We start from the raw sequence: 26,481 nt of genomic DNA, 5'->3' as shown, positions 1-26,481 counted from the left end.
ATGCACAACCTGCCAAGACTGAAACAGGAAGAAATAGAAAATATGAACAGACCAATCACAAGCACTGAAATTGAAACTGTGATTCAAAATCTTCCAACAAACAAAAGCCCAGGACCAAATGGCTTCACAGGCGAATTCTATCAAACATTTAGAGAAGAGCTAACACCTATCCTTCTCAAACTCTTCCAAAAGATAGCAGAGGGAGGAACACTCCCAAACTCATTCTATGAGGCCACCATCACCCTGATACCAAAACCAGACAAAGACGTCACAAAGAAAGAAAACTACAGGACAATATCACTGATGAACATAGATGCAAAAATCCTCAACAAAATACTAGCAAACAGAATCCAACAGCACATTAAAAGGATCATACACCATGATCAAGTGGGGTTTATTCCAGGAATGCAAGGATTCTTCACTATACGCAAATCAATCAACGTGATACACCATATCAACAAACTGAAAGAGAAAAACCATATGATCATCTCAATAGATGCAGAGAACGCTTTTGACAAAATTCAACACCCATTTATGATAAAAACCCTGCAGAAAGTAGGCATAGAGGGAACTTTCCTCAATATAATAAAGGCCATATATGACAAACCCACAGCCAGCATTGTTCTCAATGGTGAAAAACTGAAACCATTTCCACTAAGATCAGGAACAAGACAAGGTTGCCCACTCTCACCACTCTTATTCAACATAGTTTTGGAAGTTCTAGCCACAGCAATCAGAGAAAAAAAAGAAATAAAAGGAATCCAAATTGGAAAAGAAGAAGTAAAGCTGTCACTGTTTGCAGATGACATGATACTATACATAGAGAATACTAAGGATGCTACCAGAAAACTACTAGAACTAATCAATGAATTTGGTAAAGTAGCAGGATACAAAATTAATGCACAGAAATCTCTGGCATTCTTATACACTAATGATGAAAAATCTGAGAGGGAAATTAAGAAAACACTCCCATTTACCATTGCAACAAAAAGAATAAAATATCTAGGAATAAACCTACCTAAGGAGACAAAAGACTTGTATGCAGAAAACTATAAGACACTGATGAAAGAAATTAAAGATGATACAAATAGGTGGAGAAATATACCATGTTCTTGGATGGGAAGAATCAACATTGTGAAAATGACTCTATTACCCAAAGCAATCTACAGATTCAATGCAATCCCTATCAAATTACCACTGGCATTTTTTACAGAACTAGAACAAAGAATTTCACAATTTGTATGGAAACACAAAAGACCCCGAATAGCCAAAGCAATCTTGAGAACGAAAAATGGAGCTGGAGGAGTCAGGCTCCCTGACTTCAGACTATACTACAAGGCCACAGTAATCAAGACAGTATGGTACTGGCACAAAAACAGAAATATAGATCAATGGAACAGGATAGAAAGCCCAGAGATAAACCCACACACATATGGTCACCTTATCTTTGATAAAGGAGGAAAGGATATACAGTGGAGAAAAGACAGCCTCTTCAATAAGTGGTGCTGGGAAAACTGGACAGCTACCTGTAGAAGTATGAAATTAGAACACTCCCTAACACCATACACAAAAATAAACTCAAAATGGGTTAAAGACCTACATGTAAGGCCAGACACTATCAAACTCTTAGAGGAAAACATAGGCAGAACACTCTATGACATAAATCACAGTAAGATCCTTTTTGACCCATCTCCTAGAGAAATGGAAATAAAAACAAAAATAAACAAATGGGATCTAATGAAACTTAAAAGCTTTTGCACAGCAAAGGAAACCATAAACAAGACAAAAAGACAACCCTCAGAATGGGAGAAAATATTTGCAAATGAAGCAACTGACAAAGGGTTAATATCCAAAATTTATAAGCAACTCAGGCAGCTCAATAACAAAAAAACAAACAACCCAATCCAAAAATGGGCAGAAGAACTAAATAGACATTTCTCCAAAGAAGATACACAGATTGCCAACAAACACATGAAAGAATGCTCAACATCATTAATCATTAGAGAAATGCAAATCAAAACTACAATGAGATATCACCTCACACCGGTCAGATCGGCCATCATCAAAAAATCTAGAAACAATAAATGCTGGAGAGGGTGTGGAGAAATGGGAACACTCTTGCACTGTTGGTGGGAATGTAAAATGATACAGCCACTATGGAGAACAGTATGGACGTTCCTTAAAAAACTACAAATAGAACTACCATATGACCCAGCAATCCCACTACTGGGCATATACCCTGAGAAAACCATAATTCAAAAAGAGTCATGTACCAAAATGTTTATTGCAGCTCTATTTACGATAGCCAGGACATGGAAGCAACCTAAGTGTCCATCAACAGATGAATGGATAAGGAAGATGTGGCACATATATACAATGGAATATTACTCAGCCATAAAAAGAAATGGAACTGAGTTATTTGTAATAAGGTGGATAGACCTGGAGTCTGTCATACAGAGTGAAGTAAGTCAGAAGGAGAAAAACAAATACCGTATGCTAACACATATATATGGAATCTAAAAAAAAAAAAAATGTCATGAAGAGATTAGTGGTAGGATGGGAATAAAACACAGACCTACTAGAGCATGGACTTGAGGATATGGGGAGGGGGAAGGGTAAGCTGTGACGATGTGAGAGAGTGGCAGGGACATATACACACTACCAAATGTAAAGTAGATAGCTAGTGGGAAGCTGCAGCATAGCACAGGGAGTTCACCTCTGTGCTTTGTGACCAGCTAGAGGGGTGGGATAGGGAGGGTGGGAGGGAGGGTGACAAAAGAGGGAAGAGTTATGGGAACATGTGTATATGTATAACTGATTCACTTTGTTATAAAGCAGAAACTAACACACTATTGTAAAACAGTTATACTCAAAGATGTTAAAAAAAAAATAAAAAATAAAAAAATAAAAGCTTAAAAAATGTATATATATATAAAAAAAATAAAAATGGAAAAAAAAATAAAGTATATGGGAGGATGTGGATAGGTTATATGTCCCACCTGGTCCCACTGAATCAGAAACTTTGAATTTAATATGAAAGAGCCCTCAGCTGATCCTGGAGCAGAGGGGCCTCAGAAGCAGCAGTAAAGCCCTCTGCGGGGAGATTCCAAATGCCCGAGAGTGGAGGGGGAGGTAACAGTGCCAGAAGGGCAGGGCGCTGCCTAAAGACGCCCTGGATGCCCTTGAAGATCTGTGCATTTTGATCATTTTGATATACCACAGATGAAATGTGACTATGGCATATAAGGCATTAAGACAACAAAACTAAATATTAAATTACAAGATCTTAGAGGAAAAAAAAAAGCCAGTCTATAATCAGAAAAAAAAAATTTTAAGGAAAGCAAAATATTTAAATACTTTTCATACCTCCCTGCAAAAATGGAGAATTGGGGCTCATTTTCTGGTTTTAAATCTTTTTAATGGTTGGAAAATTAGCAAAACAAACTACCACAATTAATACCTATTCCTCTTCATTGGATTATTACTTACACCTTATCTATTTTCGAGGGAAATTTGGGGAGCATTTATCTTAAATGGCACATATCCAACAGGACCATTAAAAGAAAAGAGATAAGTAGAAGCATAAAAGAAGGAAATTGGGTGACAGAGGGCATACTGATTCCTGGAATTACTTCAACTGGACATTAAATTTAGCTGTAGGTTTCTGGATGCCAAAAAGGAAAAGAACTCTAAGTTTTCGTTCTCAGGTGCCGAGTCTGTGCCACCACTGGCAATGGGTACTACTACAGACAGCAACACCTTTTATCTCCAAACAGCTCTATCCTTGCTTCATTCACTCACGTACTCATTTGCTCATAGCTCACACCCTCAAAGAATTCACAATCTGGGTGTGTCACCCATGTGGTCAACCGCAGCACCCTGCCGGGGCTCGGGGCTGGGGTACAAGGCGAGCGGCGCCCCGAAGCTGTGCACATCAATGGCCCTGGGTTACAAGCCAATGGCGAAGGGACCGATTATGGAACAAACTGTACTGAGAAAACTGATGCTTGGGAGAATAAAGTAAAATTAGATCCGGCCTCCTGATGCATTGTGAAGAGATGAACGTAAATAAAACACAGAAATTAGAAGTAAATATGGATATCCAACCGATGGCAGGATAGGGAAGGAGACTTTAAGCATAAAAGAAAGAACTTATACAGGAAAAGGTAGACGTGACTATCAACAAGGAAAAAACAAATCTCTATGTCAGAAAACATAAAGATACATATTCAACTTACAAGCCCAAAGAGGGCAAACACCCTTAATATGAAGAACATCTACAGAAGGTCAAAAAGGTGGAAAATATTCAACCCCATTAGTCATTACAAGAATTTAACGTAAACAGCAAGCAACTATTTTGGATGACAAATGTGGTTTTACCAGATGACAAAGTTGCTGTTGTTTATTTTTAAGGACAGTTCCTCTTGGTGAGAAGGGTACAGACACCCTGCCTGGAGGCAACGTTCCAACCTTTCATCTTGTCCTGCTTCTGGAAATATTCAGAGGCATGACAAAGATTTATCTAGCAGCGTGTTCACTGCACTTTTATTTATTATTTTAATAATATTATAAGCTCCCCAAAATGTAACAACAAAACTTGAAATTCCCTAACTTTACAACAATAGCAATTTCGTTAAATAAATGCTGCCGCATTCCAATGATGGAATGAGATGCAGTCACCAGAAATCATATAGTAAATGACATTTAAGAATGTGAAAAAAAATGTTCTTTGTAAATTATTAGGTGAAGAAATATCAGTATAAAAGCCTGTATACCATTTGATCCCAATTTTGTAAACACATTAGCTCAACTCATGAAATTGCCCCTATTCAATTTTTTTTTTAACCTAAGAACATCTCAATTCCTTATGGCTTAGTCTAAATGCTTTTTTAAATGTGTGTGTGGAGAGAGTTATCCATATATACACATATATGGATACATATATTCACCAAATAACAGAAATGACACGCACCAGCTATAAACAGTTCTCAGGGTGAAGTCACCATATTTTTAACATGGTTATGCTTTTCTTCATTTTTCTTTCTTTTTTTTTTTTTTTTCAATGAATGTATATTAGGTTTACATTCAGAACAAAATCACAAATATAACTTGAAATCATGTTCAAGACGACAGGATGTAATGGGGGCCAGAGTGTGGTGAGGGGGCCGCGCTCGGGCCCGAACCTGCCAGGGTCGGGTGAATGAGCACACGTTTCCCCGAGGCGAGTCTGGCGAAACACGTCAGCCTCTCAAGTGTTCACACGTCTGACCAGTCACTCTCCTTCTAAGAATCTGTCCAAAGGAAACGAACAGAGATGCCAAGATACCTGTACATGCTGTTCATTGCAGAATTATCTATAATATGATAATCGGAATACAGTGATACACGCACAGACAAGAGGGAACAAGTTAATAAATGGTAGTACATCTGATATCTGATATATGTTATACAGTCACGAATGTATGTTGGAAGGTCTTAATAGCATGAGGACATGTTTATGCTAAGCTGAATTTTAAAAGCAAGACAAAAACCTACACATACTCTGACCACAAACACACTTTAAAAATTGTTAATTCTGGGGACTTCCCTGGCGGCACAGTGGTTAAGAATCCTCCTGCCAATGCAGGGAACACGGGTTCGATCCCTGGGCCGGGAAGATCCCACATGCCACGGAGCAACTAAGCCCATGCGCCACAACTACTGAGCCTGCGCTCTAGAGCCCACGAGCCACAACTACTGAGCCCTCGTGCCACAACTACTGAAGCCCATGCACCTAGCGTCCGTGCTCTGCAACAAGAGAAGCCACCGCAATGAGAAGCCCGCGCACTGCAACGGAGAGTAGCCCCAACTCGCCACAACTAGAGAAAGCCCACGCACAGCAACGAAGAACCAACGCAGACAAAAATAAATTTTTTTTTTAATTGGTAAGTCTGTATGTGCACCCACATGCACAGGATCACCTAGAAAGAGGGCCAGGAGAGTGTGTGCATGTGTGTGTGTGGTGCGTGTGTGTGTGCAATTAACAGTGGGTTTTTTGTTTGGGGGTTTTTTTTGTCTGTGCGCGTGACATGTGGGATCTTAGTTCCACCACCAGGGATCAAAGCCACGTCCCCTGCAGTGGAAGCGCGGAGTCTTAACTACTGGACCTCCAGGGAGGTCCCTAACTAACAGTAGTTTTAACCAGTGGTGGGATTTTTATTGCCTTCTGTCTGTTGTTCTGCATTTCCCAAATATTCTGCAATGAATAGGCATCACTTCTATAATCGGAAAACAACTTATTTTAAAAGAGAAAAGAAATCTCCCCCCTCACAGAGGATGGAGTATGGAAAAGCAGGTGGAGTCATGGAGATGAGCTGGGGCTGCAGCACTGGAAGAGAATGAAGGGCCAGAGGAAGATTCAAGAGACGGGGGTGGGACAAATGGCGGTATTCGCCGCCTGACTGGATGGGGGGGGGGCGAGAGCGGAGTGAAGAAGGATTCTGAGGTCCCAGGCTCGGGATAGGGAATGCAGGCTGTGGTAGTCCTCCTCCAGGGCCCCAGGGAGTCCTCCCTCCTGGTGTCCACACCCTTGTGTGGTCCCTGCCGCCCTGAATAGAGCTGGCCTACAGGATACAGCAGAAGTGACAGGGTGTGACTTCTGATGCTAGGCCATAAAGATATTGACGGAGACAGAAAATAGAAAGTAGGATGGCGGTTGCAAGGGGCTTTGCAAGGGGAGAGCGCGGGATGATAAATTCTGAAGACGGGCAGTAGCGACGGTTGCAGAACAAGTGCAAGTACTGCATGGCATTCAGCCGTATAGTCAAAAAGGGTTAAAATAGTAAATTTCATATCACGTATAAATTTCACCACGATAAAAAGAATTTTTTAATATGAAGATGGATCGCAGAGCTCTGCCTCGGTCTATCTGGGGTCACTTGCCCTGGGGGAAGCCAGTCGCCGTGCCGTGAGGGCTCTCACACTGCCCCGTGGACAGGTCTAGGCGTGGAGGAACTGAAGCCCCCTGCTAACAGCAGCACCAGCGAGCCAGGTACGCGCGTGAGCCCCCAGAAGGCAGAGCCCCCAACCCCAGGCAAGCCTTCAGCTGAGGAGAGAAACCATATAAAATGGTAATGTTAATCGTTTTAACCCACTAAGTTTGGGAGGAACTTTTAACCCAGCAATAGGTAACGAACGCCTAGAGAGAGGCACCCATTTGAGCTGCCTTGTCCCCTTTCATGGTTTAAGCCACCATCTCATTCTCCCAGCTTCCACTTAGGATGCAGAAGGCTGGAAGGAGCCGTGCTCACACCATTACGACGAACACACTAGGTGATACGCAGAATCACACTTTTTCTCAAACCCATCAGAGCACCTCGGCGGCCGCCGGCTGCCTGTTGGGGCCCAGCAGGGAGCGGGAGAGGCAGCCGGGGGAGGGAGAGGGGGAGGGGGAGGGGCCTGACCCTTCCTCCTCACCAGCACCCACTGAGCAGCGGACGGGGTGTACAGAGCGTGCTGCCTCTGCTCTATTCTGATGACACGTGCGTGCGCCTTTGCCTGATAAGTCACCCTCTTCTCTGCACAGCTCACATGCTGTGACGTGACACTTCTGTAGCCAAAGCATGACCCGTTTTCTCCATGGCCTCGAGTCCCAGTTACTAATCACACCATTATGTCAACTTTACAAGTGCTTTATAAGACATCCGGGGTACACAAACCAAATACCCACCTCCACTCACATAGTCACACGTGCTCACTTCACAGTCACCAGTATCCGCTAAATTCTAACGCAGTTCACTCACTGTGGTCTTCAGTCCTTCGTTCAATCATTTAAAAAAATATATTTATTTATTTGGCTGCACCGGGTCTTAGTTGCGGCATGCGGGATCCAGTTCCCTGAGCAGGGATCGAACCCAGGCCCCCTGCATTGGAGCGCCGAGTCTTAACCACTGGACCACCAGGGAAGTCCCATTCAGTCATTTTGATCAAGGTTTGGGGCTGTAAGGAGCTAATAAGATTTTAAAAGCACAGTTTGTGGAGAGAAAGAGAAGGGCACAAATAATGATATAATATGAGGCATTTCAACAATTATGGAAGAGATGTATTTACAAACCGGGGTGTCGGGAGAGGGAGACATCACCCCCAGAAGCAGAAGTCAGGGAAACTTCGTGGAAAACAGGTGGATTTCAGCAGGGTTAGGGTTAGGGTTGGGGTAAGTGCGGGTACAGAGGGAAGCCCCACAAGCGAAGGTGGTAAACCGCATGAGCTGAGGGACAGAGGCGGGAAAGTTTAGACAAAAGGAACAGAAGGGCTGACCGGACAGAAGCCCACCTACCACGCCTTGTTAAGTTTTTCATATTCAAAATCTTGATACCAAATGGAATATGTCATTTTACTTTAGTAAACATTTTGAGAGCATTTACCTTCAGTTGGAAATTTCTTGGCTCGTTCCTCAAAGAACCATTCTCCGGTTTTTATTTTCACGTTTCTGAAAAGCAAGCAGAAAGGAAGCCTCAGAGAGAGATGTGGGTGGTGCCGTATTTGGCTCATACAAGACAGGGAGATATCATCAAAACATCAGTCTAGCAGAGGACCTCAGAGTTCAAATTTCTGGCCCAAATCCCTAACTGTACAGACTTCCCATAGAGATTAAGTGATCTGACTAGAAAGCAGCAAAGCTGCAAATCTGAAAAAGAATACATATAAGAATACATTTTATATATATATATATATACACACACACACATATATATATAAAAACTGAATCACTCTGCTGTACACCTGAAACTAACACAACCTTGTAAATCAACTGTACTTCAGTAACAAATAAAAATAAGTAAAATAAAAAGAAAGATAAGATTTTTTAAAAAGCAGCAAAGCTGGAGTTTCTACTTGGGTACATTTTACCCTGCATGTCAATGTAATGTAACACAATAAATATACAAGGAGAAACAAGGCTGCCATCAAAAGGATCAATTTATCATGTTTATGGTGGGGAGCAATGGCGGGAAGGAAAATCAACAAAGCAATTCAGTGCTGTCTATTGAGCTAAGCAAGAGATCATCCTTAGGTGAGGCTGAGGTTAGTTTGAGCTCAGTACAACCCTTACCAAGAGCCAAAAGAGCAGATTCACCTGAGAAGTTTCCTGGGAGCGCCTGAAGTCTGGGATATGGGATCAAAGGGCTTCACTGGAGATTTGGGGACCACTTGAGAGACAGGGGACGTGACCTCTCATTGGGAAGCCGGTCTGGCAGCGGCTTCCCGGGCATCTCTACACCCCCTCCCACCCTCCTCACAGGCACAGCAGCACGGGAGCACTTGGTATGGTCACCGGTTGAAACTGAAGTCCCAAAGCCTGCTCTCCTCTTGATAGTTTCCAAGTTTCCCAATTTCTAAAGAAACCACCCTCAACCTCAAAGAGCCTCAGAAAGGTAGAACTAACTGTCAATAGCCTTTCAGGACATAAAAAGTTAAACACACAGATACTATAAATTATTCACACCATTAAAATAATGTGCCATAAAACTTGTCAATTCCTAGGTCATGCAAGTTTAAGAAAAATGAAAACTTCAGTGAAATTCTCTTCTATAAGTACTTACTGAAATACATTCTCCATTAGGTTCTTTCAGGCTATATATGATCTCAAATGGATGTTAAGTTAATGCTTACAAATGCAGTAAATTCACAAATATATTGCAATCTACATTTTTTTTTTTTAAAGTATCCTATCTTTCTCTGTGGAGCTTTAGTAGCTGTCAAAAGACATCAACCAACTCCCTCTCCTTCATCTTGTTAACAACTATTATATTCTCTGATTAGTATGCAAACGATTATTCCCAACACTTAGTGACCAGGACAAGGAAAACATACGCAGACCATTTATGAATTTTGGCAACAGAATTCTGATAATCAGTCACTCTCATTCAGAGCCAAAGATATATAAAATATGCAACTGTGATATACCACTGGAGAGACGGGAAACTTCATCCGTAAGATCAGACACTCAGATATCTAATCTACTAAATCGACACAAAACACATGAAGGAGAACTCAGCATCTCAACGGAAGTTTTCCCCTCTGGTACTTGAAGACAAGCAGAGGATCAAAACCCAGGGAAAGTTCGCAGAGATTCACGGGGCTGGGGGGGGGGCGGGGGGGTGCATTCACGCTCCTTTGACTTGCCAGACCCACAACTGCTCTATTTCTGAGGAGGCTTCCTTCATCCTTATACAGCAGGACAAAGCCTAAGGGGAGAGCAGGAGAGGACAATCAAATGTGGAAACAAGGAGGCCTCCATCTGATAAACAAACGTCACTTCCTGATGTTTATTTTCCTGGGGGTGGTGACCCTTCCAGCTCATCTACTCTCTCACACTCTCCAGCCCATTACCTGTGACCAAAAGCATTTACATATGAGACAGGTGCTGGGGGCGGGCGTGGCCTCCGACTGGACCTGAGAGAGATCGGAACTGAGAATTCAGCGGCGAATCAAACCATGAATTTACCGTCAGCTGAGCTAGGCGGACACGGGCCACCGCTGAGTAATCACACCCGCAGAGGCACATTCAACAGCTAAGGGGACGGGGGAGAGGAAGGTGAAAACGCCAAATAAACATTTCGTTTTTATTACATTTTACAACATTTGATCACAAAGTCCTCTTCTAACCCTGGTTTCAGAACCTATATGAGAAGCAGATAAAGTAGAATGTTAGTATCTCTTAGTGCTACAGCCATCTAACGTTACCATCTAATCATCTAACCCCAACGGGTTACTTGTGAAATTCCAGCAGGACCTTCCTTGGCAGGGACAGATTTGAACACAAACCCACAGGTCTCGTAGGCTTCTCTGTGACTAAAGAATGGAAGGATAAACGTACCACAGGCCTAAAGCATACGACGACAAGTACTTCTTGCATTTGAGGCTGTTTCCTTTGAGAACTAGACTGGAGCTGGATCTCCATAAACACTTCTGCAGAATCAGCTGTTTCCTAAGCATTTATTCCCTAACGGTTTTCATAAGGGCTCCCAGTCCACACAAATCCCAAGTGTTATTAGAAGGATCATTTATGGCTGTTACTGTCTAAGACAGAGGTGAGCGGATCTTGCAGTGTCTCTGCCCTCATTAGGGCCAACCCAGGGCATGACTCACCGTAACCAAAGGAAACATTGATTATTTCTCCCCCCCCACCCCCCCCCCCCCGCCGCCGATGACTCAATCAGAATTTGGAACACTTTCTGAACCCAGCAATAGATTAATGGTTTTAAATTTCTCCCACAGAATCATGACTTGTTTCTTTAAAACTTTTTCGATCAGTTGATAAATCCATCTCAGAAAGCAAAATCCTAGGATGGCGAAGAGAGCAAGAGACCTAGAGTTCTATGTCTGACTTTCCATGAACTCTGCATGAGGATCACTGAAACTAGAAACGCCAAGCACAGGGTACATCGACAGCTCTTCATAAACTGCTGGAGGTTCCAGCATCCATTTTCATAGCCTTGAACTCTGCTAATGCTGTCATTTCATTAGCAAAAGAAAAATAACTGTTGAAAAGCACTTCGCAAATTCCAGCAGCAAACGTTCAATAATACGATGAATGGGGGACCCTAATAGAAACGTATTCAATAGTCTGACCTCAATACTGTCGCAAGCAGTGAGCCAAAGAGGCCTGCTGGACCGCACTTTTACTTTGCATTCAAATTACTAGCATCTGCAGGTGGGTAAGCTGCAACATCCAAAGCACATGCTTTATGCTCCGAGAAGAGTCAGCATCATGTCCCTAGAACTGCTTAATGTATTTCTACCATTCAATGAACAAGAGGTAGAAAATTCATCTGTATGCCAGGATTCTCTGAATGCCTTAAAGACACACATCTCCCAGGCAGATCTGTGCTCTAACCAGTGCCCTGAAGGCAAGGAAGCCTCAAGAAAAGCCTTGGTGGCTTATCAGACAAACAAGCTATAAAAACACCAAAAGAAGCAGCCAAATATTGTAAAACTAAGATCCACCTAATTTCTTTGTACTGGCTTGTCCAACCACTTGGTAATTCCCAGCTAAAGTGGTCCGATGCGCCCATAACCGTTGAAAAAAATTTTTACTTCAAATAATCTTACACCTCAGGCGGTTTTTAGTTACAAGGCAAAATAATGCGGTTTTTTTTCCCCTCCATCAACTATCTCAGTTGATCTGATTTCAATGTTCTTACAGGGGAAAAAAGACTGATCATTGTGATTAAATCCTAGGTAACCAGGAGTCAGAATCAAGATGAAGATAAAGAAACGATTTCAAGGAAGCAGATACCATCACTTCTTGCAAAACGTGAATAACTCTACTTAACTGCAGAGAGGAGGCAGGTCCTCCCCCACCTCCCCCACCCCCTGCATCAGCCAGGAGCACAGCCGAGGGACACGGTGGGGGTGGTGGTGGTGGGGTGGTGGTGGTGGGGGGTGTGTGGGGGTGTGTGGGGGGGTGTGGGGGGATGGGGGGGGCTGGTGACTCCGTGTGGGTTGATGAATGAATGTCCCCACCCCTGCAGGGAGCACCTGACAACTGAAGGGAGAAGGTGGGACGACACGGGTGGAGCCCTGGTGGTACCAAGGCACGACGTGCCTCACACCCGCTATATGTGTAGGGGCAGCGATCACAAATGCAGGCACTGAGCAGACGCTCTAAACGAAGAGAGCGGCTAAGGAATGAGACAAGAGAGAGGGGCGGGCCCTGTCCTGGGCTGCAGAACCCAGGCCCCGTCTTAAGGCATTACAATGATCAGCATCAGACGTGGAGCAGAGGCCACAACAAAACAAGGCCTGTGGGCTGCCTGCAGCCTGCCGGCCGTGAGTTTGTGATTCCCGGTGTGTTACATCAGATAATTAGTCAATGAAACAAATAACAATCCCACTGCAGCTGGACAGAGCTGCACTCGTTAAAGCCTCAAACAGAAATCGAGTTAGCCGTCGTGCATTACCCTGTCTTCCCCATAGATCTAAGAAGGGGCTCCACCACCCCCGACAGGCCACGAGACCCCAGAGACAAGGAGCGTGTACTCTGTTGGCAAACCCTGACCCTGGATGTCTGAAGACAACGCAGAGCCTCTGACGGAGAAAAGGCCACGGGCACGAGAAAAAGAGTCCCGCAGACCAGGAACGGCTGCTCCAAGTGCATCACTGCGGAAACCAGGGAAAGTCACCGAAAGCAGGTGTCTTCAAAAGCATTTTGAAAAAACCACCTCCATGAAAAGGAAACAAAGCCACGCTGAAGTGAAGAGACAATAGACTAGAATAAAGGAAGACTTACAAAACGAACAATGCGAACGCAGAACAAGCTGTTTTACCCACAGGAACGAGCAGAATGGAGCGTCTGGAAAGTTGACTCAGTTACGCTTTCGCAGAACATGAGAGAAAAAGACATGAAATATTGAAGGAGAAAATAATACAAAGGTAGGATAGAGAACAAGGCCAACCTAAGTTATTTCCGAAGAAGCCAGGGAAAGTGACATAGAAGAAAAATCAGAATAACTAGACCGGACTGAAGAAAATGTTACTGAGTCAAAAAATAAGCAAACTCCCACCTCACACCCATTACCGGCTACCATTAAAAAAACAACAACAGGGCTTCCCTGGTGGCGCAGTGGTTGAGAATCCACCTGCCGATGCAGGGGACACGGGTTCGTGCCCCGGTCCGGGAAGATCCCACATGCCGTGGAGCGGCTGGGCCCGTGAGCCATGGCCGCTGAGCCTGTGCGTCCGGAGCCTGCGCTCTGCAATGGGAGAGGCCACAACAGTGAGAGGCCCGCGTACCACCAGAAAAAAAAAAAAAAAACAAAAACAGGGCTTCCCTGCTGGCGCAGTGGTTGAGAGTCCGTCTGCCGATGCAGGGGACGCGGGTTCATGCTCCGGTCCAGGAGGCTCCCACATGCCGCGGAACGGCTGGGCCCGTGAGCCATGGCGGCTGGGCCTGTGCGTCCGGAACCTGTGCTCCGCAGCGGGAGAGGCCACAGCAGTGAGAGACCTGCGTACCGCAAAAAAAAAAACAAAAACAAAAAAGAAATACTATGTGACCTAGCAATTCCACGTCTGGGTATATATATCTGAAAGAACTCAAAACAGGGTCTCAAAGAGATGTTTCTACACCCACGTTCACAGCAGCATTATTCACACAGAGCCAAAGGGTAGAAACAACCCAAGCACCCATCAGCAGATGAAATGGACCAACAAAATATGATCCATACACGCTAAGGAATGCGATGCAGCCTTAAAAAGGAAGGAATTCTGCAATATGCTACAGCACAAATGAACCTGGAAAACAGTATACTTAGTGAAATAAGCCAGTCACAAAAAGACAAGCACTGTATAATTCCACCAATGTGAGGGACCTAGAGTAGCCAAATTCACAGAGACAGAAAGTAGGATGGGGGCTGCAGGGGCTTGGGGGGAGGGAGAAATAGGGAGAAATGTTTAACGGTTACAGAGTTTCCGTTTTGCAAGATGAAAAAGCCTGGAAACGGGGCTTCCCTGGTGGCGCAGTGGTTGAGAGTCCGCCTGCCAATGCAGGGGACGCGGGTTCGTGCCCCGGTCCGGGAAGATCCCACGTGCCGCGGAGCGGCTGGGCCCGTGAGCCATGGCTGCCGAGCCTGCGCGTCCGGGGCCTGTGCTCTGCAACGCGAGAGGCCACAGCAGTGAGAGGCCCGCGTACCGCAAAAATTTTAAAAAAAATGTAAAAAAGTCTGGAAACGGATGGGGCTGACGGGCGCATAATAACGCGAATGTGTTACCTGGCCGAGTTGGCTTGCCCGTCGCGCAGCAAAGCCGAAACGCTGGGACGCTGAGGTTGGCAGCAGACGGCGCAGACAGGGAACAGACCTCAGATCCACCTCCGGGAAGGCAAGGGGCTCCAGGCATTTAGGGGATGAAGGATAAAGAAGCAGGGCGGTCGGAGCGTGGGAAGCGTGGGGAAAGGTGATTGGAAAAAGCTGGGTCATTGCCCTTCTGCGCAGTAACTAGGCTACAGGTCTATGCACGTGGGAAGATGGAGGAGGTCAGCCCAACCTGAGGACGGAGTTTTCTGCGCTCTGACGTCAAAAGGTCACTGCCGGGACGCTCGCGCATGCCCAGTTGGAGGGTTGGGCCCGTCTTAACCAGTTGAGCTCAAACTAGACGCAGCTGACTCCAAGTTCCCGGAAAACAACTCTGGCAAACATCTCACTGTTTAGGACGATCACCGAGGGCTTGCAGGGCTTGTAGATGACCTTGATGAGTGAAGGCCGGTGCGATGGATTTAACTAACGATTACCCATGGTTTCAAATGTATTTAATACCACTAAACTGCACACTTGCAATGGCTAAGATGCTGAATTTTAGGTTATGTGTATTTTGCCACAGTAACAGGTGATTTTTAAAAAACCAAACAAGCAAATCCAAGAGACAGGCAGCTCAAAGGAACTTTCCTTATTCCATAAAAATCAATGTGGAGAGACTCAGACCCAGGCATGTACTGGAAACTGTTTTTAATTACAAGGATACATGCTTCTAGTACATAAAATCCAGATGATCAATAAAGAAATAAAAATAAAGCTAGTCTCCAATGTCTCTGTCACATTAAATTCCAAAAGACAACGATAACACATTAACGGAACTTTGAGATGAAAGTTGGGACTTGAGATTTAAAAGCCAGTGAAGTCCTTACACCTGAGAAAAGGCTACCGAAGGGATCCTCAGATAGGCAAAGGCTTAGGACACATGCCACCCACATGCTCTTCTAGGAAGAAAAATCTTTGAAGAGACACTTCAGTTCACTGAAAATGAATCAAAATAAAGGAGCTGCAAATTGGGAAATCATGGTCTCAAAGACACTTGCGTTCATGAAACAGTGCAGCAGGGAAATCGTCTAAGATCGGTAAATGCACCCATGACTTCTGTTTGGCCCTGGAATGCACTCTTGGTCTGATCTATGGACATGGGTCTGTTATTGTAGAAATTCCTGTGAACACGTGACTGGAAAGGACGTACAAGCCTGTCTGGTATCCCTACGCCCCCAGTATCCTTAACTCTCGCCTACATTTCAGCCCAGAGTTTTAACCAAGGCAGCACTTCACCACCACGCTGAGTGCCAGACTGGGAAAATGGCCTCCTGGCACTGGCCTTCCTGCAGGGCGAAAAGTTTCCGCTGAACTGAGTGAGCTGACAACTTCCAGTATGAATTCAAGGGTATGGAAAGCTTACTCATCTCAAAAAGGCTTGAAAAGCAAGACCTGCCATGACTAATCAAGTGCTGACCACAGAAGAAATTTCAACTTCAACAGCAACGATAAAAATGATACTCAAACTACTGTGAAAACATTCCCTTCAGTAAGCACAAACTAAGCTTTTCAAAAATAAACTTTTTCAAAAAGTATCCCATAAATTTCCACTTTTTCACTATATGTTTGGTAACATAAGGCTTCAAAGGCTGTTAAGTAATCTTTACTCTCATTTGGCCAATGGATAAAAACAATATCATGATCCTTTATGTAATTAGCATCTATCCTGTTCCCACAGAAAGCAGTGTACCTAAGCCATGTGAAACAGCCAAGCTTTCTTGTGAGAACTAAAACGGATGCTATCTCCAAATGAGAACTAAGAAGAAAAAACTGTATTTCAAAGAACAAAAGGCTTTTTCTCTGTGAAGTTAATCTTAGTGGCTAACCTTTTGAAAATTTATGGCTAACCTCTTGAAAATTTATAATGTGAAATATTTTACTCAGTATATTTTACTCAGTCTATGTACTTTTTCATGTGAAACGAATTAACATAGTTCCTATCGACAATGCTAAAACTCAGATTAGAAAAAAAGAAGTCAAGTTTTGAAACAAAGAGAAGCAGTAGCAAATGTCACTTTAACCTTGGCACCAAGCCAAAATCCTTCCTTGGCCAAATCTGTTAAACCATACCTGGCATTCAGTTTCTTTTCCATCTTTTATAGAGTTACACCTTTCACTCACTTGAAGAGCAGAAAGATTTACAATCTAATGAGTTGGAATTATTCCCTTCTTGTACATTCGTTATTTGCCTTGTGGATATAAAGTGGCGATTCGGTATTTTACCGAAACATGGGATTATGAAAATACTGGGGGTATCAGTCTGAAATTTGAAAGATTACATTTTCCAAATTCTAGGAATCTGACTCTCTCTTCTTTCCTTCTCCCACATCACCCCTCTTCTGATGGCTCCTGCTAAGGATAACACACGGCCCCCACCACTGGAAGCAACTTTCAACCAATCTTCCCTTCTAAGTCCTTTCCAACTTGCCTTTGTTTACCTAGTTCTTCTGTTGCTTCTCTTTTACTCTCTATTTCCTTTTGTTCTTCCAGTTAAGCACGAAGAGCTATCAGTTTTGCTAGTCCTCAGAACTTGTTTTCACTTTTCCCTCTTTCATCCCCTGTGACCAAGTTCCATCACCCCTTTGTTGAACGGTCCCTCACATCCCCCAACTCTCCTGCCGCCAGCCTCATCCCTTCACGCCTCGTTCACTGAAAAGACTTTCACCTGCGTCATACCTTCCTCTTCCCCTCCTGAGTCTGTCCTGCAGAATGCAGGCAGACTTTTACCTGGCTTTCTTCTGGCAAAGTGTGTATGCTTACACCCCATTTCCTACCGCCTCCAATCCAAACTCTTCCGAGTGGCTTTTAAGACCCCATCCCTCCAGGCAAGTCTCCCAGAAGGCAGGAGAAGGCGGAGATCAAGAAGGGATGGGATAAATTAGGGGTCTGGGATGAACAGATATACACTACTGTATATAAAAGAGATAAAACAACAAGGACCTTAGAAATTTAAAAAGAGAGAGAAAGAGAATCATCTCTTTGATATATATTCTTCCAGATAACTTTGCTTATGTATCTTTTTTAAAATGAAAGAAAAGTGTGCCACAAGGTTTTATCAGCTGCTCTTGAAACTCACAACAGCTGGTATGCATCTCTGTGTTAACAGAGCACCACATCACATAGTTAATGGCTCTGTAATATTCTACTTGATTGTATGTGTTCATTTTTACCATTAAAAATAATTTGGGATCACTCGCAGTGATTTAAATTTAAAACAAAAAGAAGAGACGGGACTCCGGAGACCTGGTTCTAGGCTTACTGACCGCATGGGCTTGGGCTCCCTTGTGTCTCTAAGCCTCCGTTTCTTCCCCTATAAAATTGGGATAATGGCGGTAGCTGTCATGTAAGATTGTTTGAAGATTTAAATAAAACATTTGGTGTCAAGAAATGCTTAACACAGCCTCCCACGTGGTGAGTGGTCCACACTCATACCCACGATGTTCCCTCTCCCTGACAGTGTCTGTCTCCCTCTCTAATCCCAGCCCGCTTCCAGAAATGCTCCCACCTGGGTGCTCTGGGAAGTCACCTTGAGCCAGTTCAGCCCTTCCTCACCTCTCCCTCCTGTGAGCTCCTGGGGTCCTCAGCAGAAAACCTGCCCAGCAGGCAGAAACCTCAGGGGTCTCCTGGACCCTCAACACAAGCCCAAGGCCAGCGCTGGCCACAGGACTTTGGCACTGACTGCAGCAATCTGTACATTGGTTTTGCTTGTTTAAAATTGCTACGCTAGAGCTTCTTCTTTCTTGATTTTAAAACCTATTTTCTCTCCTGTTCCCACAGCAAATCCACTTCTTGACGAATGAGCTTAGGCTGAGGAAGAAGCAGGGAGAGGAAAATGATAGGGTCAAAACCCTGTCCAGGTCCCAGTTCAGTTGTGACTATCGCCTGTCCTCAAGGTTTACCAAGCCTTTTCTTTGGTTTGGCCCCAGGATTGGAAGGCAGCCCAGCGTGGACAAAACGAGAGACAGAGAGCGAGCAGACGGCTTCGAAGAAAGTAGGCAGGGAGGGGGGAGTTGGGTTATAAATTACTAGGCTCTCTCCCCCAAAGATTTCCTACCTCAGTTCACTCAGAGCAATGCAGTCATCTTAGATAATTTGAAAAACATCCTTATTTCAACATAAGGAAGCTGGGGTTTCAGAAAGGAGGCTTCGTTAGCTTAGAGCGTAAAGTTGCAATGCCCCGGGCATGGTGCCCTCCAGGGCGGACATTTCAGCAGGGCCAGCTTCCTGGGAGGTTGCCTCAGCCCCCGTCCTACAACCCTGTGGCTTAGAGTTAACCACCAGATGAAGAAAAAGTGCTGGAGAATGCAATACCTTACGACGCAGTGTTTCTCAACCAAATCTGTATGGTTGACTGGAGATCTTAGGGCCTTTCCTCCTCTCGCAAGAGCCCAGACCTGCTTGAGCACAAGTGCGGCCAGGGGCTCACAGTAAATCTTGGTCTTTCCCTCTCAAGCTGAGAAAAGCCTGCAGGGCATTGGCTTCACAAACTGAGCAAACACCAGATGTGTGGAGATAACTCTGACCCCGTGGGAGTGACCTGTGCTGCTTCAGAGGTGGGGGAGCTTAGGAACAAGGAAATCTGGTTGAACAACCTGCCTTGAATGACTGACTGAAATACATGAAGCCTCGCAAAGGGATGGGAGCTATAAGGAGATTAATATCAGGATGCCCACAGGCACAATCCTCCAGATTTAAGGGGACAGAACACCCAGCTGCTGTGCCCACACTGTGTAAGCACCTCTCAGCCTCAGTCCCCGGGTCACTCACGCATCTACAGCAACATTTACAAGTTGTTTGCAAATCTCAGTCTCTGGTTCCACTCGCAGCTTCGCACCAGACGAACGTATCTGCCTCTCATAAGTTCTGTGATGTCCTCGTGCACGCTACCCTACGAGAGGCAGACGCTCCCCGTGTTTCCAAGGGATTGAGGACCAGCCCGTTCGTGCTTCGAACGGTGCGAGATCAAGCCACAGACGTTCTTTATCATTTTCAAAAATGCTAATTCCATGGTTAAAATATTTTAAAACCTCACAACATCAAAAGATGAGAAGAAGTGCAGATTCACGCTATCACTGATAGAAAGCATACCCATTTCTTTAGTAGAGCATCCAATACAGGTCAGCTTGCCTCCTTCAAAAAGGCCTTAATACAGCTGCACAGGACACTCTAATATTCTCTATGTTACAATTCACTCCACTTTTCCTCAAAGAGATAAATTAAGCTCTAAGAAAACTAACAAAATGAACCAGTGAAGAAATCGAAAGGGATCTTAACTGCTCCTCAGCCATTACAAACAAACTTGTAAATTAAACAACAAAACAAAACACAACCTTTTTCATATAACAAAACGCATTTTTGCATTCCAATAACTTCCACTTCTAAAAAGGCGGCTCCATATTAAGCGCTCTGCAGACATCTCCCGGTTACGTTTGAGGAGTGACAGCTGTCTTTATCAACAGTTTGTCCTGGACCATCTCGGAGGCCCCCTGGCCCATCCTCACCCGCCCCCCCATCCTCACCTGTCCTCAAAGCACACGGTGCACTTCCAGGCCCGGGTCGTCCTCAGGAACACTCGGCACTTGGCGCACACGCGGTGGCTGCAGCCCTGGCACACGGCCGCCCGGTTCAGCAGGAGCCCCAGGGCCTGCTGGCAGCGGGCACAGGACTTCTCTTTGTACTCCTGGCTCCCGCTCTTCGAGCCTTTCCATCTGAGATGCTGCAAGTGTGTCTTCAGTTTCCTGTGGCCCAGAGAGTTAAATGATAGGAAGCAATTGGATGGAAGGACAGATGCCAGCCAAATTCCTACGTGGCAAGGGCCCCAACGGCACCACCCATGGCGAGAAAGAAGGGGCTTTGGCATCCAGCACCCCCGGGTTCCGACACGGCTGTGTGAACCAGGCTCTCTTGCAGCATCTTGGAGCAGAGGCTCAGAGGTTCTCTCGGCTGTGCAAGCCTCACCTCCCAGGGTTGCTGTGAGGATTAAATGGCAAAGCAAGAACGCTGTGGCTGGCACGGAGGAGTTCGCGGATGATTTTGCTCTAGGTTCATCCCTCTGTGCCCAAAGGGCATTATAATAGCAAGAACAGCGAAAGAAGAGGAAGAATGCAGAAAATGGCATCAATTCGAAACTGCAAGGCAGGGAATGATCTATAAATATACCGTATACATGCCTGCTATTGTCTTAAGTTCCCCAATAAAGTTATTTAACTGATGTTATGCTTTTTTTTAATGGAATAAATTTTAAAAATTTTTTTATTGGAGTAAAATTCCTTTACCATGCTGTGTTAGTTTCTGCTGTACGATGAAGTGAATCAGCCATATGTGTACCTATATCCCCTCCCTCTTGGACCCCCCTCCCCGCCTTTCCCCCACATCTAGGCCACCACAGAACACTGAGCTGAGCTCCCGTGATGCTATGCTTTTGCTACTGTTTTCTATGGGTGGTCAGTTACTTTCAGTCCCTATTTCCCCAGGACAATAGCCCTAGTGCAGAGGGACATTACATTGGACCCCAGAAGCTATCATTAGCCAGAATACTCTTTTATGAAATGTCTTTGTTACTTACTTTTATTATTAAAAAAATTTTTTTGGAGTATAGTTGATTTACTGTTACTTACTTTTTTTTTTTTTTTTGCGGTTCGCGGGCCTCTCACTGTTGTGGCCTCTCCCGTTGCGGAGCACAGGCTCCAGACGCGCAGGCCCAGCGGCCATGGCTCACGGGCCCAGCCGCTCTGCGGCACGTGGGATCTTCCCAGACAGGGGCACGAACCCGTGTCCCCTGCATCGGCAGGCGGACTCTCAACCACTGCGCCACCAGGGATGCCCCTCACTTACTTTTTTTTTAATGCTTGCTCACATGTCCTTTCTTTTTTAAAACATTTATTTGTTTATTTTTGGCTGCGTTGGGTCTTCGTTGCTACGCGCGGGCTTTCTCTAGTTGCAGTGCATGGGCTTCTCATTGCGGTGGCTTCTCTTGTTGCGGAGCATGGGCTCTAGGCGCACGGGCTTCAGTAGTTGTGGCACTCAGACTCAGTAGTTGTGGCTCGTGGGCTCTAGAGCGCAGGCTCAGTACTTGTGGTGCACGGGCTTAGTTGCTCCACGGCATGTGGGATCTTCCCGGACCAGGGATTGAACCCGTGTCCCCTGCGTTGGCAGGAGGATTCTTAACTGCGACACCAGGGAAGCCCTACTGTTACTTCGTTTTAGAAGAGAGAAGCTAACCCCAAGAAACAAGCTTACATCCAACTTTCAGGATTTGCTCTAGAATCAGTACCGTTTGGAACAAAACCTTTTACCACAGTATCCATGTTACTTTGTTGATATTCAAAACGATGCTTCTAAATCACCGGAAGATCTTGAATCATCAAAGAAAAATCCATTTTGTTCAGTGTATTTTTTTAGTGGAAGAAAATATAAGTACACTTAGGGAGCTTTGGGATAACAGGGGAGGGTAGAAAAAGAACATTGTACCTTCTAGTTAACCAGAACTTTTCGCTCCTTCCTCAGACATTTGGTGATCTAAAGTTTTATTTTATATGTTTATTTTTCTTGGCAGACTCTGAAGGAGTTCTGCCATTAAAAACAAAGCAGGGCTTCCCTGGTGGCGCAGTGGTTGAGAGTCCGCCTGCCGATGCAGGGGACGCGGGTTCGTGCCCCGGTCCGGGAGGATCCCACGTGCCGCGGAGCGGCTGGACCCGTGAGCCGTGGCCGCTGCGCCTGCGCGTCCGGAGCCTGTGCTCCGCAACGGGAGAGGCCACAGCGGTGAGAGGCCCGCGTACAACAAAAAAAAAAAAAAAAAAAGGGGGAAAAAAAAACAAAGCAAAACCAAAAATCCTATTCCATTTACTTATTCTCTAGACCTCACACTCTTCATAAACATCGATCGATAAACAAAGCATCACCATATTAAAGATGGATCTTGACAGCTAACCACGGACACCGCCCAGCCCTGCTTTGTTAAGTGTTAAACTAATGTCCAACAGCCGCCGCGGAGCTCAGAGAGCGGAAGGAGGTTCTCTGTCGACAGATCAGTCAGAGAACAGCAGGCTGGGCAGGTTTCCCCTTCCCTCAAAGCTGGCTGGGAAGCAAAAGAGAGCAAAGAAAGGGACAGGAATGGATTCCAGCAGATTTGCTGTTTCTAAGCCGCTTTCTTTGTGCCTTTGGTTACCACCAAAAATAATTTAGGAAAACCCTTAGCCAGAGGTCTTTCCCTTGAAGGGCGTATGAGAAGCCTGAAAGCTTCCCTTGAATTATTCCTGCCAGGTAGGCAAATGGACAAGCTGACAGACAGCAAACTTATCACACAAAAAGGCATTATTTTAAAGGAAAAACAGAAGTCATTCTTTCCCTTACCATCCCCGAAGCTTAGTGACACAGCAAAGGTCACCTCCCCCTATAGCCCTTAATTCCGACTCTTGTCAGACAAGAAGCTGAGTAGGAAGCAAACAGCAACACGCCAGGTAGAAGCAGCCTCCAAGCAGAAAAAGCCAGAAAAACGAAAGAATCCCACCCACTAAATGACAGCATACCGTATCCTTTCCGCCTCGATGCTTTGAACCTCCCGGTCCCGGTGCAGGACCTGGAGGATCACCTCGCGTTCTGATTCCCGGAGGGATTTCAGGCTGACTTCTTGGGCCATTTCTGTCTCTTCCTAGAGCCACGCTGAGCTTCTACTCCCTGGCCTTGCGCTCCTGTCCCGTGGATGAGCTCAGAGAGTCCAGGGAGAGCCCCACGTGCTTTTGAAAGCAATCCCTTTCCTATTTCATTGGCAGCTGTGTTGCTTGTGGCTCTTTTTTTTCCCTCCTTTTTAACTGTGTCACACTCCTCAGGAGAAGGAAGTTCCAAGAGGCCGTCCCTCGGTTGGGGTGGTCACTCCCAGAGCCTCATGCCACCTGGAGAGCCTTTTCCCTGGGTCCTGCTGCAGCCGCTGACATCCGGCTAAGTCAAAAGCATATCTTTTGTCTGAGGTTTTGCCAGAGATTGTTATCTGAGGGAATTTACGAAGAGCAGTAAGAAGCGTATCAACGACTTATAGCAGTTAACCTTCCCTTTGATATATTTACAGGTAGCAATAATGATGGTTAAAAGCCCAGCCAGTTCAATACCTGTAGAAAAGACAATAAAAATGGCATCATTTTTCCTGGCCGATGTACCTGTATTTCAGCATTAGTCCAGAAAAGACAAAATGCTCTACACAGACAGATCTTTGCAGAATGCATTTGCTGCCCTGATGATAATGTAAGATTTTAAATTTTATTAAATTGGCCTTCTCATGTTTCTAAAAGCCTCAAACTTACACACTTGGGTTTTTCTAATATGAATTCGGTATCTTGAGTGATTAGAGGCATATAGGTCTATATTTAACGTACATCATCCTAATTGAAAATACATTAGAACAACCACGTTCTCAACTGCTAACTGTAATTTTTCCAGTTAACTTCAAAACTCAAGAAAAATGTTTAATCAATTAAGGATGTATAAAGGGATATCACCATAACCTCAGTCTACCCATTATTTATGGTTTTTAATGGTTTTCGGTGACTGCCTTATGCCTGGAGTCTTGTTTCTGGTTAATGCCAGTTGCCAGGTTCTGCATACATTCCTCCTACTTTCTTTTGCCATCAATGACTCTGGACACACATCACCTTCAATCTGTTCTTCCCCCCAACCAAGCAGATGGCATTGAATTGATAAAGCACTGGATAGATGCATGTCAATGAAAAGCAGAAAATACGGATCTAATTGATGCACTTCCTATAATACCATTTTGTTATCAAATCTACATGAATTCCTTAGTAATAAGACTTCCTTTCAATTCTTTAGAAGCTAAACTCCCTTTGTTCGGCTTCAACAGAAATTCACATTATATTAATTTATGATTCATAGCAAATCAATGAATGAGAAGTTAATAGAACCCTAAGGAATCATTTCTTTAAGCAGAGATTCTTAATCTTTGGTCTTCTGGTAAAGCTTCTGTATTTAAGTGCATAAAATAAAATACATGATTACAAAGGAAATCGGTTATACTGAAATTTTAAAAAATTATAACATAGTAATATATGAGTTCATTGATGCATGAAATCTAGCAGTGACTAACAACGACTGTAATTTCAGAGTAGCGATGATTGTAAACAATGTTTTCAGATTTCTGCAACATACAATGTGGCACAAAAATATCTGTGATTTCTATTTGTGGCAGTCACGAGTCCTGCCAGTTCTACTGTGGTTCAATGCCTATACTCATAATTGCAGGAAATGCTAAATTTTAGTTATGGGTTAATGAAATCAACGATGTAAAATTTTTTCATGTCCAAGGTCATGGACCTACAGGCTAAGGACCCCTGGCTTAAGGGATTCTCTATCTGTCAGTTTCTCTATTGTAGGATAAAGTTAAAATACGTGGCCCACCCAAATTGCAGAGGTTGCATGAGAAGTAGGAAAGCCCAGGGCTGCAAGAGGACACTCCTGGCCTCTGGTCTCCAGCCAAGCATTCCTAAGTGCCTACTCCCAAAAGGTCTCCTATGTAGATGGCGGGAAAATGACAGGGACAAGGACTTGGGGCTCCAGCCCCACCAGAGTCAAAGCCACATCCCTCCTTGGGCCGGTGTTTCCAGATGAACAGATGGAGCTCCCCAAGGCTCGGAGTCTCTGGGAAAGAGGAAAGCGCTGGGAAACAGCGTGTGATCAAGTGCTAAGTGGTAAAGTGCAAACTAGCCACCGTCTCACCAACGTCGTGAGCCTATTTCTTCTAAACACGCCCTCGGTTCTCCCTGCTTTTTTCTTATTTCTAACCTATTAACCATACTACTAGGCCAAGTACTATCCTGTTTGTCTGATTCTCGAGTGTTTTAAATGAAGATTTTTGCACTTGGCTCAAAACACGTGATCTGTGCGTTGAGCTTTCTCCCCGTGCGGCCTTTGGACTCCGCTGTCTAGCAGAAGCAGGACCAGTGCAGCCCAGGGCTGGACAAGAGTACTCCTGGAGTACTCAGTGTTCACTCCTTCAGGGGGAAAGGCCTTACCCATTCCAGAAATTCAGGATTCGGTTATTTAAACACACTACTGTTCTCTACCCAACGCATGCCTGGGGCCTCCGAGAGCCCTCTGCAGGGAGGAGTGGGCGCTCTTGCTCCCCCTAGTGGCCATCCACTGCTATTGACAGAAACGTGAAAGGAGTTCGTTGCCAGCATCCATCCATCATCCATTCATTCACTAAATGTTGATAAAGCACCCAAGTGCCAGGCACTGTTCAGGTGCATCCTTCAGTCCACAAAATGCTGCAGTGCTCCCAAATTAAACACATTCGAGACTGCTCCCTGAACACGTCATGCAGTTTTCTTTTTCCATGCATTCGTGCCTGTTCTCGTCGCTCCCTACCAAAACCTAATTTACTCGGAGGCAGTGAGGGGAACCGTCCGCAAAGCAGGATTTGGAGCCCGACTGGGTGAGTAGCTCTGTTCTGCCCCGTACTGACTACTGAGATACTGGGCCAGTTACCTCAGCCCCTTGGGATTTCATTTCCTTGCCCATAAAGTAGAGAGAATGACAACACCCACCTCCTAGAGTTGCTTTGAGGATTAAACGTGTTGATACGCGTAAGGGACTTAGATCACAGTGGTGAGCATATAATAAGCCGTTGACAAATGTTATC

At 44.8% G+C, this 26,481-nt stretch overlaps 1 protein-coding gene across 1 annotated transcript in view; it reads right to left on the bottom strand.

The window, feature by feature from the left end:
* The window catches only part of SYTL3 (synaptotagmin like 3), an 81,538-nt gene extending 57,603 nt beyond the window's left edge, over positions 1-23,935 (bottom strand). The window contains exons 1-3 of the mRNA XM_067011109.1: positions 23,360-23,935; positions 20,351-20,569; positions 8,403-8,467 (exon numbers count right to left, since the gene is read on the bottom strand). Coding sequence (XP_066867210.1) covers positions 8,403-8,467; positions 20,351-20,569; positions 23,360-23,469 — 394 coding nt within the window. The 5' untranslated portion in view covers positions 23,470-23,935. The remainder of the gene's footprint in view (positions 1-8,402; positions 8,468-20,350; positions 20,570-23,359) is intronic.
* Positions 23,936-26,481: the final 2,546 nt, after the last annotated feature.

The sequence above is a fragment of the Kogia breviceps genome, chromosome 13 (genome assembly GCF_026419965.1).
Source record: "Kogia breviceps isolate mKogBre1 chromosome 13, mKogBre1 haplotype 1, whole genome shotgun sequence".
NCBI classification, from domain to species: Eukaryota; Metazoa; Chordata; class Mammalia; order Artiodactyla; family Physeteridae; genus Kogia; species Kogia breviceps.
Note: the sequence above shows the minus strand (reverse complement) of the source record. Positions and strands in the feature narration are given on the sequence as shown.